The sequence below is a fragment of the Panthera uncia genome, chromosome F2 (genome assembly GCF_023721935.1).
Source record: "Panthera uncia isolate 11264 chromosome F2, Puncia_PCG_1.0, whole genome shotgun sequence".
In the NCBI taxonomy this organism is placed as follows: domain Eukaryota; kingdom Metazoa; phylum Chordata; class Mammalia; order Carnivora; family Felidae; genus Panthera; species Panthera uncia.
The window spans coordinates 42,399,064-42,418,448 of NC_064812.1; the positions used below are offsets into that span (position 1 = coordinate 42,399,064).

A 19,385-nucleotide genomic window follows, 5' to 3' on the forward strand; every position below is an offset into this window, starting at 1 on the left:
GCTGCAGATATAAATCTCTGGCTAAGAACCACTGCTTTAGAGCTTATCTGCACATCTTGCTAAAAAATGACACACTAAGAAACACCATTCAGAGGCATGGACAGAGAGGAGATAAAGCCAAATTATATGGAACATGGCATCATAGCTATCAAAAAAATCTAAAGTAAAATTCTAAGTCACTATTTTCATCTCGTCAAGTAGCAATTCTCCCTTTTAAAAATTCTCCCTTTTAAAGAAAAACATCACCTTTGCATACAGGATTGAAGAACACATTAAAAAAAAAAACAACTAGTAAAAATGGAAAGCAAAGACAACAGTGTTTGGAAATTCATGTAAAATAAACCCACAGACAATTCCAGTGACAATGTTAAAGCTACATGATCCTTTCATAAAATACTATCCACACATTTTAACCCAGGAATTTAGAAACACTTGGGACATATATCATAAGGAAATAATCTCTCTAAAAGGAAAAACATATCTGTGCATAAAATGATTGATAGCAATATTATTAATAACAGAAAACCTAAATATTCAAAGGGGAGTGTTAGGTAACTATTAAAAATTATATTGGTTGAGCCTGGAACATGGTATAGAGAAACCAAGAAGGTGCAAAAAGACTGATGGAGACACGTCAAAATAACATAGGAACTGTCTTAAAGTGAAGCCCGAAGACAATTTGAACTTTGGAAAAAAAAAAAAAACACACAGTAAAAAATTATAGCACATTGAATAAAGATTTCATGAGTTCAAAGTGAAAAAAAAGTATAGAGAGAAAGGAAAGCACTCTTTACAGAAGACTGCTAGCTACTAAATGTAAAGGAAATAATAGAATTGTGAAATTATCTTGAAATGACCGATTTAAAACTTGATTCAGGCAAGGTTGGTTCATCAGTGGCCACTAAAATGGATATTTATAAAGTCGCAAAGTAAAATCTCAGACTGACTTATTAATCACAGTACCTTTACAATGAAGAGAAGTGGCAGATCCCACCGTGACCAGATAATCAAATTTAGCATCACCAGGAACTAGACAACCTAACATGTGCTCTTTGTTATGATGCAATGGATATACACAATACCTACATCATATTCTTGTGAAAAGATGTTTCACTGAATCTAATCATGAGAAAACAATCAGAAAAATCCAGATTGTGGGACACTCTACAAGAGACCTGGCCTGGATTCTGCATTTCAATTCTATAAAAGTCAAAAAAGCAAAAAAACTGCAAACCCACAAAAGCAAAACTCAGCAGGGTCTAGATTAAAGAAAACTAAAAGACTAATTACATTGTGGGATCCTTAAATGAATCCTTGGATTCTTGCCTCCTCTCTCCCTGCACCCACAAAAAGGGAGGCATAAAGGACATTATTGGAACACAGGGTAAATTTAGATATGAACAGTATATCAGATAATTTTATTATCTTAGTTTCTTTGCTGTGAAGCCAGGAAAACCCCCTTGTTCTTAGGGGCTATATAATATGATATTTAGGAGTGAAGTGTCACAAGTCTACAACTTATTTTCAAGTGACTCTGAAAAAAAATGTGTGTGTGTATGCATGCATTTTACATATATACAGAATTATAAAGCAAATGCAGCAAAACAATAATTGGTTAACCTAAGTGAAAGATATATGTATAGTCCTGGTCTTGTACTTTTTTTTAAGTTTATTTATTTTGAGAGAGAGTGCACAAGTGAGCAGGGAAGGGCAGAGAGAGGAAGACAGAGAATCCCAATCAGGCTCCATGCTGTCAGCACAGAGCCCAGTGTGGGGTTCGAACCCACGAACTGTGAGAACATGACCTGAGCTGAAATCAAGAGTTGGATGCTCAAAACTGACTGAGCCACCCAGGCACATTCCTGGACTTATATTTTTAACTTTTCTGTAATTTTGAAATTTTCAAAAAAAAAGTTGAGAAAAACACAAAGCCAAGATGCTAGATCACTATTACTATCTTTGGGGACAGACAATGGGAACACACTGACCCGTATATATGGAAACTCTTTACTGATTGGCAGGTACATTCCTAGAGTAGGATTAAATGCTCTCATAAAATTATACAAAATTAATTATGTTCCAATTCTGTATTACCCAAGAGAACACCTGATATGTAACGTTCTAAGCACACTTTTCCAATTAGGAAGCGTGTACATTATCAAGTCAATGTAAGTATTTTAGTCTAGCTGGCAATTAATATATATAAACTAATAAACATGCATTTTGCTTTATCCACCATCTAGTCTCTTGTGGGTTTAATTATTTTGTACTGGTCCCCTAGGTCCTGACTGACTACAAGTGCACTGCTAAAACTGAGTTCTTATGTCAGCCAGGCTGAGGACTGGGCCAAAATAGTCATATAATCTTAACTATATTTGTTTACATGCCTCATAACTTAAGCTACACAGAACCTGTCTCAACATTAGTTATAAAATGACTTAAAAATCAAGGTTTCCAAACTTGTCCTTAGGAAAGCATCAGTGTTCAAGATTGATAATGTTTAAATGAAATGTATTAACTGAATCAAATTAACTTTAAGAATGGAATTGATTTCCCCTGTCCATCTTTTCTTAACAGAGTCTGCAACAGATCTATTGCAAAGTGGTGTGAAGAAGGATGCGGAGATGGTATGGAAGAGAGCAGTATGGTTGGAAGACTATTACACTGAGCAAATGAGGAAACTGAAGATGAGACCCAGATTTCTCACTACTGGAGAAGGTACTTAAAATCTATCAAAAGGAGAGTTAGAAGGAATGCTGAGGTACTGCTTTGGAATTGAAAGTATCAGTGGGAACTCATTTACTTCAATACATATACAAAATAAATAGTTACAGATGTGTGTATGTATATAGGTATCTGCCTCCTAAAAGGGCATGCTCCGTGTGGTAATCTTGGTTCCTAATTATTATCTTCCAGAGATTCTAAAGAAATGGCTGATCCCAGGGCTGAGGTAGGAAAAGTACAAGATAAACCTGGAAATCTTTTGTTCCAGAAAGGAAGGAAATGCTCAAAGAATGATGGAGATATATCAAAAAGACACAGGAAACAAACTGAAGAAGCTTCTACTAGCTAAATCTAGGACAATTTGAGGATCAAAACAAATAATGCATGTACTGGATTATAACCAACTGAATAAAACAGGAACCCACTAATCTATACCTACATTAATAAACAAATATATAAATGAGAAGAAGGAAAAATTCTTTCTTATAGTAGAATGTCAATTAATAAATGAAGAAGGAATGATGGAAATATTTGGCAACCATACTAGTAGTGGTTGATAAAGGCAAACATCACTAACCAAGACTAAAACTTATTGTTGTTTAACTTACTGTTGGGGTTGGTGAAGACGAAGTGCAATCTTGGAAATTCTCTTTACAAAATACTAACCTATTATAAAGGGAAAAATGGTACCCTTATAGTAGACATGGTGACTTTATGGCATGTGATCGAAGTTAAAATCACCAGTAGTGGGACAAATGGACACTGGGTGCCCTCTGTTATAATACGTTGACATCTTTTTTGTGGTTTCCTGCCAAGCATGTCCTGATTATGAGGAAAAACTGGATGGATCCAGGTTGAGGGTCATCCTATAGACTGTAAAGCCTGTAACCTTCAAAGCTGTTGAGTTCATGAAAGACAGCGAAAGACTGAGGACCTATTTCAGATCAGAGGAGACTAAAAGAGGCATGACTTCTAAATGACTGGTGATCTGACACCAAAGAGACAAAAGAGGCGTTGTTGGTACTGTTGGCAAAATTATTTTAAAAAGGCAAAAAGAAAACAAATGGAAAAATGAAAATTAAAGGCCTGCAAGTTTGACAATGGTATACAGAAGGTCACTATAACCTGAGACTGGGAACACTCCAGAAGACACACCTCTTATTCCAAATGAGGCAATTTGGGGTGATCTCAGAGCTCCGTATTTGTACCCCAATATTAGCATTTATTTTGTTGGTTTGCAAATGCATGGTACTTGCCTATCACTCCCACAAGACCATATTGGAGAACAGGGATTTTTGCTTTATTCCTTAAGAGCCCAGATTCCACCTTCATCATGGCTGTCCTCCTGTCCCTTAATGACTCTCATCCATCTAAGGATAATTTGAGCAACCGGGTCCTAGCCTGCCTGCCACAAGCTCTGCTGCCATACTGGGTATTTTATTTTCAGTGCTCATTAACTAACTCCTAGTTAGTCAACGAACTCCTATTCTCTATTCGTGATCTCTTCACTTCCAATTCATCTACTTCCCATTTTACACAGCAGACCTTGTCAGACCAGAATCTGTTACAAAGGCTCTAACCTGAGGCATCCATGCTCTCATCCACAGAACAAGGAATCTGGCCAGATATGAATAACCGTTGTTTCTCCAGTGATTAGCATGTATAGGCACTGTGAGGTAATTATTATTATTATGTCCAATGTAAAGACAGTAAAACTGAAGTTTAGAAATATCAAGTAAATCCAAGGATATAAAACTAATGACTGGCAACCTAGGGTTCAAGTCTAGAGTCTCTGGTGCTTTTAACAAATAATGCTTCATTCCTTACAGGATCTATATAGGACCTTTCCAGCTTAAACATTCAGAGATTCACTGAAAAAGTTTGAGCTAAGGTAGAGAAGAGAGTAACTGTTTCTTAATTTATTTGTGTTTTGAAGTGACTTACACAGAAATATTTCTCATTTTAGCCCCAGACTGATGACCAAAGGAAGTAATGCAACAAGAATGGAACAAAAAAACTGAAACATACTCACAGGTTCTCCATAACGGGCAGATGAAATTACACGTGAAGGAAAATTCACTGTGCTGCTGAAACATAATCCCCCTGTCTTCATAAATAAATAAAAATTAAAAAAAAAAAAGTTTATGGAAAGGTGTAACTTAATTTTAAAATATACACTTCATTAATGTGCTTAGCCTTACTAAAATGTTCGGTTCCGAACACACACAGGACCTGTTGGTATTGACGAATGTTGGCTCACATCGAACACATCTGTCAATATAACAAAAACATTTTAAAATGTTAATGAATTATGCTAGATCTAATTTCATTAAAATTTGTCTTCTTAAATGCTGGATTAGAATAGATTCATTCAACTAAGTAATTACTTATAATAAACTAAACAAATTAAAAAAATTAACACTGATTTGATTATTTTTATACCACTCCTTGTATTACAAAGCAAGGTATAAATAAATAAAATTAGGAGAATATTCTTTTGAAACTACATGGCATGTACAGAATAAACAATATTGAATAAAAAAGATGGTTAAGTCACTCAATTAAGAGCCTAACAAACTCACATAAGTAAAACCCAATCTGTTTTCATAGGTAGTTATATCAAATCTACATTCCTTATTTTGCCTCTCACAAAGCAAAAAGGAAACATATACTGAAAAAATGTGTGTCTATCCCCTGATCAAAGCTGTGACAAACACTTTTAAAGTCTATTTATTATCTTTATTTATTTTAGAAAAATACTTTGTATTCTTCATTAATGTATGATATCCAGGGAGGGAGAGCATCCACCGGACTAGCGGGGACAGTGATGGGTCTGTAGTATTCATTACTCGTAAGATAGAGCAGGTAGGAGGGACTGGGGCACGGCATAGAAGTGGGCTTAAGGAGGTACTGGAGGGGAAGACCTGGGGATCAGCCCAATAGTCAATATTTGGATACTACAATCCATATCAGCATAAGGGAAGAGGTGATCCAATACTAAATACCCCCAGGAGAAGCTACTCAAGTATTTTCTCTTAAACTTGGGAAAAGTCATCATGTAGCTCTCTATAAAAATGTGAAGAATTTGAAATAGGGATACTGTGTTTGAGTTAGAGAGACAGGGCTGTGTGTTTATGTGGTGCACACATATGCACGCATAAAGGGGAAACAGGAAGTGATAAAGAACAGGGCTATTAATCAGGGTTTCTGGGTCACTATAATTACCATTTATCTATTAACATGCTTTTTTATGTAATATTATTAAAAAATTTTTTTTAATGTTTATTTATTTTTGAGAGAGACAGAAACAGAATGTGAATGGGTTAGGGGCAGAGAGAGAGGGAAACACAAAATCCAAAGCAGGTTCCAGGCTCCGAGCTGTCAGCACAGAGCCTGACGCAGGGCTCAAACCCAAGAACCGTGAGATTATGACCTGAGCTGAAGTCGGATGTTCAACCGACTGAGCCACCCAGGTGCTCTTATGTAACATTATTTTAAAGCACAGTTCCTGGCACACAGTAAGGATGCTGCAAATAGAAGTTAATATTTATATACTATATATATTATAGATTATGTACAAATTTCATAATAACAAACAAAAAAAGCACCTTTTACTGAGCACTTACTCTGAAGCACTATGCTAAGAATTCACATACTGATTTCTGAGCTGTGATAACAGCCTAGGAAGTAGGTGGTATATTTCCATTCTAAGGACAAAAAGACTGACTTACTGAGCTAGCCAAGGTCAAACAACTGATAAGAGACTGAGCCAAGCTTTGAACCCTAATCAGTCTCATTCTCTGATCTTCAGCTTCTTTATATGTTAATATCTATTTTTATCTTCTTTGGGCTATTATGAGGAACAAGTGATATCATAGGAAGTATTTTTAAAAGGTATAGATTCCATATAAATGTAAGATGATATTTAAAGTCAGCACCCAGCACACCGCTTACCTGTTTCCTAAAGCATTTGCTACTGTAAAAGAGTTTTGATTTTCGTCACAGAGCTTACAAGTTGCTTGAGACAACAATGTTCCGTTAACATCTCTTTCCACTAAACAATTTAGAAACAAAATTAAGATGTAACTCAAAGTCAACATATAACCTTCTATAAACTTAGTACAGTCCCCTTGTAATTATTATAAATAATCAGGTATATTTAAGATACCTGATTTGTATAAGAGGAATGTCAAATACCACCATAACAAAGTGTAGAAAAGTGAAGCCTTCCTCATTCCCACATAAAAAAATTACAAAAATTAACCTTCTAAATCATAATAATAAATTATTATTTTTTTCTTAATTTTTCTTTTTTGTTACTTCTTACCTGTACGTTCCTACTACAGCAGGTATGCAGAAACAAGTAATTTCATAGACCGTTGATATGTTTCTACAACTTAAGAGGGTTTTTTGTAGCACCTATTAAAATGTTAAATTCACATATCCTACAACACCACAATTTCATTTTTAGATACCTAACCTACAGAAACACTTGTACATGTGTATAAGGATATTTACTGAGGCAGTTACTTGTTAGAAAACAACCTACATATTTAAAATAGCAAGATGATGGTATATTCATCCTACGAAATACTATGGAGTGGACTAAAAAGAATTAGGTAATCTAACAGATCATACTGGTAACTGAAGAAAGTTTGCTCTAGAACAATATTTTTGGTATGAAACATTTATATAATGTGGCTGTAATGTTTATTTTAAAACAGAAAAAAAAAGGTTCTAGAAGGAAACACACACGCAAACGTGTATGTGCACACACATCAAAATGTTAACAATTACTTTTGGGGCTAAGGGAATTAACAGAGAACCAGCACTGAGAAAAATGGTCAAAGGGCATTACTCCTAATCATAATGTTATCAATAATGCTTTGTCCATAATGTTTTAAGTTTTTGCAAGATAGTAAAAATGAGTTTAACCAAAGTAAAGATGAATGACTTGTTTCTCCTACAGTCATCCCTATCCCCGTCTCAGTAAATGGCAATGCCACTGGACCATTTACTCAGGCCCTAGTCCTTAGAGTTTCCTCATTTCTTTTCATACTGTATATTAAAAACAATAAAATTAAAGTTAACAAAATAAATCTGCAAATCTTGTTAGCTCCTCCTTTAAAATATATCCAGAAACTGAATTATTCTCTCTACCTCCGCAACTCTACCCCAGGCCAAGGGACATCAATCTATCACCTGGACTTTTATGACAGCTTCCTAATTGGAGTCCTGGTTCTATTCTCTAGGCAGAAGCTAGAGCAAGACTTTTCAAAACTAAGTGTGATGATTTCACTCCCCTGAAAACTTTCTAATGGCCTTCCATCTCACTTGGGGTAATTTCTAAGGTCACCATTACAGCCAAAAGGCCTTACATGATCTGCAAACAATCACCCCAACTTTCCAGACCCATCTACTTCTGCTTTCCTCCTCATTTACTTTACCCACATTAGCATATTTGCTGCTCCTTGAAAATGCCAAATATTCTCTCATCTCAGGATCTTTGTACTTGCTATTCCCTCTGTCTAGAACGAGTCCCCTAGTCATCTACATGGCTCTGTCCCGCACTTCCTTCAAATCTTTGCTAAGATGTCACTTTTCCAAAGAGATCTTCCATGATCATCCATGCAAAATAACACTTGGCGTGCGCTCTCTCTCTCTCTCTCTCTCTCTCTCTCTCTCTCTCTCTCCCCCTCCCTCCCTTGTCTTCACAGCACTTACCACGCCCTGGCATATACTATTAATTTGCTTATTGCCTTCCTCTTAGAACCTAAGTTGGATTCACCACTGTCTGCCAGCACCTGGCAGGTAGTGCTCAATAAACTCTTTTTTGAATTTGGGAAATTTTAATTTGGAAGGTTTCACATAAAAATTGTGTATTTTTAGCATTTTTTTAAAGATAGGAAAATCTGATTTCATGGGACCCATGTTCCTACATGATGATAACCATTTTCTGGTACTGAACAGGGTACTGCTCAGTAAAAGGTACTGCTTTTTAGCTTCACTGCCATTCTGTTAAGTTTTATAATTTTATTTTAAATTTTAATTTTTGTGAACAAATATTTATGATTAAATAAGTATGACAACATATAAATATTTCCAAGGATGTACAGAAACATATAAATACATAAAGCATTCTTGGAAGAACACAAAAGAAACTTAATAGTGGTTACATTAGAGAACTAAGAATAAGAGTGAGGGTGGAAGGGCAAGGACCCTTGGTTTTTATATTTTTCTATACTATTTACATTTCAAACCATATACATGTATTACTTTAATTTTAAAAAGTAAAAATTTTAAGTTGAAAAACATGGATATATCTTTTTAAGTAGTAAATCTACATGTGCTCTTATGGCACTCTCTCCAAAATACACTGCAAATAGACATTCCAAAATATTTGCAATACATTAAAAACTTGGAAAGATAGAGAAAAAATAATTACTTTAGGTTAATTTCTGGGAAATAAAATAGATGGGGAGTGTAGACTTTTATTTCTCATTCTATAGCCTCAAGAATTTTGATATTTTTAATGATAATTATTTTAAAATTATTTTTAAAAAATTATTTACCTGATTATCTGATCATTTTCTTTTTATGTCAGAAATGGGAAGAGTTGAGAGAAGCGGTGCAATAAGTAGGATGTACCCTCTTTCTGTACTCTTCCACTCCTCTCCAACCCCTCTTGCAAATTCACAGAACAAATCAACAGCAAAAGTTCAAGGTGGCTCTAAGGAGCTCATGCCATGGAGAATTTTAAGTACGTAACAGTAGCATCTAAGATAGTGAAATACTGTTTTCACAGCTGTCACTCAACCTTAAGGGGTCTCTAGGTGTCAGAGCCACCATCTGGCCCCCCAGGCATCTAGCTTCCATTCTCAGCAACCTACTAAAACTGCCACTTCTGTACCAGTGATCTCTGGCTGTCAAAAGTTGTTTCAGAAATTCAGTCCATAATGACTTCCTCACAGCATGAATCTATGAACCATCATCACCTTCATCCCCACTTAGAAATCCCAAAGATATTTTGACTTTTCCTTTTTCCTCATCCCTATATTCCTTCACTCATCTAGGTCTACTGTCATCCTTTTAATGTTTCTGGCATCTACTCTTTTGGGTATAATTCCCTCTAGCTCTGGTTCAGGTCCAGTAGTCACATGTCTACAGCACCAGAGCAGCCTCTTCACAGCTCTCCCTACTTCTGCTCTTCCACTCCTTAAATGTGAACTTCATGAAAGCAGGGACTTCGTGCCTGTTCACTGTATCCTCTTCACTGCTTTATGCTTTGCGCCCTTGCACAATGGCCAGCGCGTAGTAGGAGCTCAATAAATATTTGTTGAATGAACAAATGCAACAGATTGTTGCCGATTAATCATCATTCTCCTGTTCAAAACTTTGAACAAAATGCCTATGCCTACAGAACATCCTACCATTCAAGGCCTTCTGCCATCTGTACCAAAGCACCTTTAAACTCAACAAACTGTTACCCTCCCAATTCCTTTATTTTCAATCTAGATGTTTATGTTTATAATAATACTCTTGCTCACACTGCTCCTTCTGCCTAGATGTTCTCTTTCTTATTACCTTTTGAAATCCCATTAATCCTTTATGGTCCCACGATTACACTGTCTCCTCATGACAACCTTCCTAAACAACCCTGGTTGAAGTGACTTCCTCTTTACAGAGCATTTATTGTTTATAAATGCTCATTTGATGATTTAATATATGTGCCCCTGTGAAAATATTTTGTTGCTATTTTGCTCTGCAAATTACTTTTCCATAGGCATATCCTGCCTTCTAGCTAGATTTTAAATAAATTGATGGCAGAGATTTGTATTTCTTTAAAAAAATAATTTGGGGGAGGGGAGGCTCAGAGGGAGAGAGAGAATCTCAAGCAGGCTCCATGCTCAGTGTGGAGCCTGATGCAGGGCTCGATCCCATGAACTGTGGGATCATGACCTGAGTAGAAACCAAGAGTTGGACACTTAACTGAGCCACCCAGGTACCCCTATAAAATTAATTTTTGAATAGATAATATATAAATAGAATAAAAAAGGCACAAAAAATTTTTAAGTGAAAATTAAGTCTCTTCCATCCTTTTCCCCCCCAGATACCGAATTCTCCTCCCTGGAAGCAATACTGTTATCAGTTCCTTGTAAATTCTTCCAGAAATAGGCTGTGCATAAACACATATGCATATATAATCTTTTTTAGAAAACATAAATGGTAGTTTACCAAACACAGAAAACAGAACTGATAAATAGCAGGTACCAAATAAATATTTGTGGATGAATGAATATAAACTTTATATACCTTGTTTTTTTACTTAATGGATCTTGGATTTGTTTTCACAGCAATAAAGAACTGCATTATTTTTCTATATAATAATCTATATTTTTCTGCATTCTATACCATTGTATGGATGTACCAGAGTTTATTTGACTAATCTCCTCTTAACAAACTTTTACATTGCTTACAATATTTTGTCTTAGGATTAATGTTTCAATAAGAAGCCATGCATATACTTCTTCAGACATATATTTCCCTGCACTGGAATAGGAAATTCCCAGATAAGGGCTAGCTGGGCAATGATCTGCATTTGATAAATACTGTCAAGTTGTTTTCTACAGACGCTGCACAAATTTATAATCCTCCAGTAATATATGAATGACTATTTCCCTGTATCCTTACTTAACCAACTGAGCCACCCGGGCACCCTGAAATTCGTTTTTCTTTAGATTCATATTTAATATTTAGATATTTGACCTGAAATTTATTTTTTCTTAAGCAATAAGTTAGAAACCCGACTTAGTATTTTCCAAGTTTCCCCAACACCATTTACTAATCAGTCTTTTCTCCACTGACATGAAATACTACTTTTATCCCATATCACATTCTGATACAGATTAGATCTATTTTGATTCTCTATTTTAAGTCCCATCCATCAGTATGTGTAACCCATATACCAGCCATTCATATTATTACAGTAGCTTTAAAATGTACATAGTATCTGATGGGGTTATTTCCTCTTTCCTTTTTCATAATTGTCTTGGCTTTTCACATTTTCCAGATAAACTTTGGAATTAGTCTCTAAAACAGACAAACAATATTCTAGTAGAATTTATTAAGGTTCTGTTAAATGTATAGACGGGTATTGTGAGAGCCAACATCTTTTTTTTTTAATGGTTTGTTTGTTTGTTTATTTATTTATTTATTTATTTATTTATATTGTTTTTAAATATTTATTTTTGAGAGACAGAGGGAGAGAGTGTGAGTAGGAGAGGGGTAGAGAGAGAGGAAGACACAGAATCTGAAGCAGTCTCCAGGCTCTGAGCTCTCAGCAGAGCCCAACATGGGGCTCAAACTCACAAACCGTGAGATCATGATGCGAGCCCAAATCGGACGCTTAACTGACTGAGCCATCCAGGTGCCCCTAATGTTTTGTTTATTTTTGTGAGAGAGAGACAGAGACAGAGACAGAGAAAGAGAGAGAGAGAGAGAGAGAGAGAGAGAAGGAGAGAGAGAAGGAGTGGGGGACAGGCAGAGAGAAAGGGAGACAGAGAATCCAAAGCAGGCTCCGCATTGTCAGTGCAAAGCACAACGTGGGGCTCAAACCCATGAACCGTGAGATCACAACCTCAGCTGAAATCAAGAGCAGGATGCTCAACCGAGCCACCCAGGGGCCCTCTAATATCTTTATAATATTTAATCTTCCCCTCCAAGAACAAGGTTGGTATTCCATTTATTAAAGCCAACTTTTGTGTTCTGCAGGAGCATTCTAAGGTTCTTCAATTGATTTACCTTATATATTTCTTCTGAAGTTTATACAGGTGTTTTTTCTTTTTGTTGCTACTGTAGACAAGATCTTTTCTTCCTTCATATATTCTAAAGGATTGTTGTTTATATAGACAAAGTCTACTAATTTTTGGATGTTAATTTTTTACTCCCAAACCTTTATTGTTTATGATAATTTTTAGTAATTCTCTTGGGTTTTCTAAACATATAATCAAATCATTAAAAATTAGTTTTTAATGATTTTTACTTCCTTTTTAATTACTCTACCACCTGTTTCTTTCACTTACCTAAATGCATCTTCATCTGGTTCCTGACAACAGAAATGCTTATACTTTCTCCCTATTAGGCACCATGTTGACTTTTGAGTTGAAACATATATACTTTATCATATTAAGGAAGTATCCATCTTATCCATCTAATTGTACATTGTTAAGACTTTTTTTTTTAATCAGGTAGGACTTTTTATTCTCTTCTCAATGCCTGCTGTTGACTTAAACATCATTAAATTCTGGGCAATAAAAAATACTGTTCACCAAGGTATTTCCATTAATGTCTTTATCAAAAATAACATAAGTGGGGGTGCCTGGGTGGCTTAGTCAAAGTGTCCAATTCTTGATTTCGGCTCAGGTCACAGTCTTGCAGTTTGTGAGATCAAGCCCTGCATCAGCCTTTGCACTGAGTGTGGAGCCTCCTTGAGGTTCTCTTCCTCTCTCTCTCTGCCCCACCCCTGCTCACATTCTCTCTCTCAAAATAAATAAATATATATTTGTTAAGTAGCGTAAGTGAAGATTCTACTACTTTTTCATAAAGAATCTACTTCTTACCTAAAATATGGCCAGTAGGACAGTGGCATTTTCCTTCTGCAGTTAAACCACCAGGGCAAGAAATGCAATTCCAGCCATCTTCAGTAACACCTTTCTAAATTAAAATAAATCAATAAGTAAATTCTCCTTCTTAATTGATGCTGTGAATTCAAGAAGCCACAGTAGTGTACAATTTGTAGTCAAGATTCAAATAAATCATGCATGTATGAGCTACATAAATATTTCTTGGAGAGTCAAACTGTGCTCACTTTCCAAAATTAAGCTATACATTATTACTATGTACAGACTACTGTTAACTCTGGGCAACCGTTGTTTCTTCTTCATGATTTTCAGTTCAAATGAATCATTTCTTTCAAAGTAATATTGCCATTCAGTTTTTCCATTTACAAAGAAAAAACAACAAAATTCAACAGCATTTAATCAACAGGTAGTCAATTAATAGTTTGGTTTTACCTGTTCTAAAATATTCTAATTTTTACTTATTTAAAAAAAAATTTAATGTTCATTATTTTTTAGAGAGAGAGACAAATTATGAGCAGGGGAGAGGCAGAGAGAGGGAGACATAGAATCTGAAGCAGGCTCCAGGCTCCAAGCTATCCACACAGAGCCCAATGTGGGGCTCAAACTCATGAACTATGAGATCATGACCAGAGCCAAAGTCAGATGCTCAACTGATGGAGCCAACCAGGCACCCCTCTAATTTTTATAATCCAAATATGTTAGCTTTTAAAAATTAAGTTATGATTTAAAATGGGTGAATTTTATAGTGTATGAATAATATGTAAATAAAGTTGTTAAAGTTATAAGGATATTTCTTTCAATCCAGAATTGTTTGTATTAATGAAGGTTTTGTTTTTCTTTTTAAGTTTATTTATTTATTTTGAGTGGTGGAGGGGCAGTGAGAGAGGAAGACAGAGAATTCCATGCAGGCTCTGCACTGTCAGCACAGAGGTGATGCAGGGCCTGAACCCATGAACCATGAAATCATGAAATTTGAGCTGAAATCAAGAGCCAGATGCTTAACTGATTGAGCCACCCAAGTGCCTCAATGAAGGTTTTTTATAAAATATGACATTCAAAATTAGGCGTATTATATGATTTTTCCTAAACCTGGGGCAAAAATATAATATCAAAAACATGAATGTAACCAAAATGAATAGAGAACAAATGGTAATAACAAAACAATGCCACAAATTATTTTTAATTTTAGTTGAAAAGACTGGATTTATCATGAAATGCTCCTATATTTGTCAGTACATTATATAGGACTATTTAAAAATTATGATTGTTGGGGTGCCTGGGTGGCTCAGTCAGTTAAGCGTCCAACTCTTGATTTTGGCCCAGGTCATGACCTCAGGGTTCATTAGATCGATTCTGCAGTGTGCTCTGCCCTGATAGTACCAGTCTGTTTGGGATTTTCTCTCCTTCCCTCTCTCTCTCTCTCTCTCTCTCTCTCTCTCTGTCTCTCTCTGTCTCACTCTCTGCCCCTCCCCCACTCGTGTGCACACATGTGCGCACATGCTCTCCCTCTCTCAATATAAATAAATAAACATTGGAAAAATAAAAATTATGCTTGTTTAGTAATCTCACTGAAAATAAATTTTCTTTGTAGCCATTTCATATTAGCTTTTTATCATTGATAATTCATCTATGGTCAATATTTACAAAAATATAAAATACGTATTAAGGTGAAAATCAAACTTAAAAGTTAAATCAAGTTAGCCATAAATTAGGACAACTGGTAAATTAAACTAGTAACTTAATAATAATCAACTTGATAGTATTTTAGACCATTAAATTCCCAGATTCAATTATTTTATTCAGATAATGAGAAGAAACATCACTATAAAAGAACTGGCTCACAAAGACTTCCAATTATCCAAAATGACTGGAAAATGTATTTCTGTTAATTAAGAATCATTATATATAGTAACTATTAATTTACTAATTTTCCTAAAATTATGATATGACTAACAAAACAGCAATAGATATTATTTAACCTCTTTAATGATGCAATTGGCATTTCATGAACTTATCACACCTCAGTTATCATTATAAACATGAATTGTTATATAAGACTGTTAACACAATAGGTGTAAGGCACAGAACTCAATCTGTACCAGTCAAAAAACTCACACATCCCAACTTGTTCTCTATATATACCATTCATCTATTTTTTTTTTTAAGTCACTGAGTTACTCTATGAGGAAATATAAAGACACAAATATTCACAGCTTTGTGGTTTTTTAAATCTCAGACTTTAAAAACTAAGGCAATACATTTGTTTTTTTCCAAGACTGCATAAAATTTCACTCATTTCCCAAAATTTACTCGAGGAAAACAAAGTTAATTTAACAATTTTGAGTTTTGGGACCATATTATAGTACAGCATTAAAATGTAGTTTAAAAAAATAAAGATATGTTAATTTACTACTTTTTACAGTAAAATGATTTTAAAATAAATACTTGATACCATGTTTTCCGGGCACTTTTTACAAATAATATCAGGTCCTCCATTATTAGAGATCATCTGAAATCCTGGTAAACACACACATGAAGTTCCTAAAATAAAAACAGTCAATTTTGACCTTGGTAAATAAAAATAAAGCTCCAAGATAGGGAAAATTTTAATATTCTTACAATCTTGAGAAGAAGTATAGCTGTTAATAGCAAGACTCTGGAATCAGCACTGCATGGGTTCTAATCTTAATTCTGCTATTCAGCTGTGTGACCTTTAGCAAGCTACTAAACTCTATGGCTTGGTCTCCAGTTTGGTAAAATGGGGACAATAATGGTACTTACCTCATAGGGTTGATATGGGTGTTAAATTAGTTATTATACGCAAAGATCTTGGAATGTGTATGGCACGCAGTAGGTACCATATGTGCTACCACCTTAAGTGCAAGCATAACTGAACTATTAAAGCACTGAACTTTAATTTTAATAATCAAACTATGCATTAACTGCTATGGGAAATTTACTGTTCTATTTCATCCAACCATACACATATATTCAATGAATTCAAATTTACTTTGTCAAAACAAAACCTTATTAGCAAAGTTACCTTGATTCAAATAAACCATTGTTTTCCTCTGGACAGACAGTAGACCTTATAAGATAATCACCATTCAACTTGCTGGACAGGTAAGGACAACATTCTCTAAGGAGGCATCAAGTGGAAACAGCACCCACAGGAATCTATGCAGTAGGATGCATCCAATATCTGGGTCCATAACTATGAAGCAACACCTTACAGTTTAAGAGTCGGTGAAATGCGTCCTCATTCATACATCCTCACCTGAGGAGCCGGCCCAGTCTTAAATGACAACTTTAATGAGGATATATCAAATTTGAAGATGGCAGAAAGTTAACACCATGGGTGACCAAATCAAGAGTGAAAACATTTTGGACCTTAGAATATGGAAAAAGTCTTATTCTGAGCAGTTTCAGTGAGGGGAACTGGGACCAAATGACCTACGTTTGAAGGGGAAAACAACAACAACAACTAAGTTTAATACAAAGAGACTTTAAGGGCAATTAGTAATATTCAATAATAAAAGGGATGAGTCCTAAGGAAATCTATATTAAGAACGCACTGTATAGTGGAAATACATGGGTTGAGTCTGAGGGCAGAGAGACACCAGTTCTTCCAATCCACAATTTAGGTAACAAAGAAGATGTAACAACATCATCGAGGCTTGAATTTCCTTATCTGTAAAATGAGAAGACTGGACCTAATCATGGTTAAGGTCCCTTCTAGCTCTAGGTTTCTGGGATTTGAAGAGCAAGATAAAGAGCTAACAACATTTATAAGCGCTAATTTGCATTCCCTCCCCAACCTATCCTGTGACCTACTTCTCTACACCTCGTTCCTTCTCTATTTTTTTTCTATCTTCGGTGGGCGACTTTCCAGGTGCCTCCCGAAAGACCCCTCGGATGAGAAGCGAGGGACTGGCGCCGAGAAATTAATTATCGGCCATGGCTCAGGGGGTAGCTTACTCGGGTTCCCCAACCTCATTTGTGTGCAAGCTGCAATCCTCCAAGGAAACCCACCCCTCAGGAGTTGGCAGTTAACTTTCCTGAAACATTTCTTCCCGCCGACGAAAATGTGTTTCAGAGACAGGGGGAGGGAGCAGCGGGCAACAACAAGCCTGGAGTGTTAAAACTCTGGCGACGGCCCACCCTGAACGGTCTCACCTCGGGCATCCTGCCTCTGGTTGGCTCCACACGGCACACAGGACAGCGCGGAGATATCGAAGTACTGGTTGTGGCCGCACGACTCCGGCTGCAGGAATGGAAATGAGAAGGTCTGGGCGTGTGAAACTCGCGGGAGGGCCAACAGGAGGAATACGTTCACAGCCGCGGCGAAGGTGGACCAAGCCGCCATGGCTACCCTGGCCCCACCGCCGCTCGTCACCATGGTGCAGACGCCGGCGGCAGCGCAGTCTCCCGCGCCCCATCAGCCGCTGCGGCGAACCTGCAGAGCCGATTGGACGACTCCGCCTGGTTCCGGAAGTGTCTGCCGTCGCCGCCTGGTTGCTAGGTGAGCAAAGCCTCGGGAAGCTGGCTGGTCTGGGATAGGAAGGGGTAGAGGTACAGTAACCCTGGAGGCTGGCAGGCCAACCCGCTCTTTAAAATGTGTTTCAAACTCTGGGACGCGACCCGTTACCGGGATTGTTATCAGTTTAGGAGGTCGGTAAATAGAATTTCACAGCAAAGACTATATGCGATAGTATGACAGAATTATGAGTATTGTTTCATTAAGCTGTTGAATGATGTTTACATCAGAATTTATCCAAATCAGGCCATTTTCGCGTTAAAGGAGACATTCCAACAGAGTATTTGCAAAATACATTTGTCAAAAAAGTAGAAAAAATCCACTGATTTGAAATACGCAATGCTGGAAGATTGGCTTAAGCACTAAAAAAAGATCTTTCCTGCCAGACTTTTTCTTTGTGTTTCTACTTTCTTTGTTTCGGGTAAAGGAAATCATGTATATAAAATTAGATCATCTTTACTCATTTGTGAATAAAGAAGGAAACTAATTTTTAACCAAATTTAAACATATGTGAATCCTGCCTTTCAAAGCAGGCATCCTTGAAGGCTATTAGCACCAAAACATTTTAGAATTACCTTTAGAGCCACTGTACAGATCATAAAATTTTATTTCTCAATATTTAAATCTCACTTCTGTTTCTGTTGTATTTTATTTTATTTTGTTCTCACACTCCCCACTCCCCCAATAAAATCACCTGGCATAATTTTCAGCCACCTTATCAATCAGTAGTAGCTAGAAACAACTTTTGGCTCTCTCTCAAAAAAAAAAAGATAGATAACTTTAACCAGTATCCACCATCAGTCCTAGTATTTTTCATGTGGCCTTCCCCAAAAGACCAGCATTCACTCAGTCACTAATATCTATGATACAGGACACAGTAATATGTTCTGAAAGCTCTCTCTTAAAAAGGAATCTCAAAAATGTTTTTGAGTAATTATGCATTGCTGGGGTGTTTAACTGGTAGTGGAAATCATTTATCTGATTAAGATTTTTTTTAAAAGACGTGACTATACAAATGTCAATGACTCAGAAAGGGTATGGTCAGAATAGTTGAGATTAATCTGCAAAAGCTTTGTATGGGTGAATTTTAATTCTAATCTTCCTTGATGAAGTGCATACTGTTATATGCTCTGTGGAGGGGATTGGGGCAATAACATTTACTCATTGCCTTCTATGTAATTAAGACAACAAAAGAGCTCCCATTCTTGGTTTTTCTTGTGTTCCACACTGTGCACTATACTAGGCTCTTGACAGCATTAATCTGAACTCTTTATAATAACCCTCTGAGGTAATACTATCCCTTTCTGAGGATCAAGAAAGTAACATTTTAGAAAGTGGTGGAACTAGAATTTATTTTCATCTGGCCAACTCCACAACCTGTTACCTTTCCAGTTTACTAAGTGGCTTCTTTGTGGAATAGAGGAAAAATTTGGCATATTCTATATATAGGATGAAACGATTGCCTTTAGTTAACAAGATGATAC

General features: G+C 36.2%; 1 protein-coding gene across 2 annotated transcripts in view; it reads right to left on the reverse strand.

The window, feature by feature from the left end:
- TMEM67 (transmembrane protein 67) overlaps positions 1 to 18,045 on the reverse strand; it is a 57,448-nt gene extending 39,403 nt beyond the window's left edge. For both annotated transcript variants that reach the window (XR_007458460.1, XM_049633155.1), the window contains exons 1-6: positions 17,541 to 18,045; positions 15,817 to 15,905; positions 13,344 to 13,437; positions 6,679 to 6,778; positions 4,926 to 4,995; positions 4,757 to 4,831 (exon numbers count right to left, since the gene is read on the reverse strand). Coding sequence is in view for 1 of the 2 variants with exons in the window: in XM_049633155.1 (XP_049489112.1) it covers positions 4,757 to 4,831; positions 4,926 to 4,995; positions 6,679 to 6,778; positions 13,344 to 13,437; positions 15,817 to 15,905; positions 17,541 to 17,763 (651 nt within the window). In the remaining variant the exon portion in view is untranslated. The remainder of the gene's footprint in view (positions 1 to 4,756; positions 4,832 to 4,925; positions 4,996 to 6,678; positions 6,779 to 13,343; positions 13,438 to 15,816; positions 15,906 to 17,540) is intronic.
- Positions 18,046 to 19,385: the final 1,340 nt, after the last annotated feature.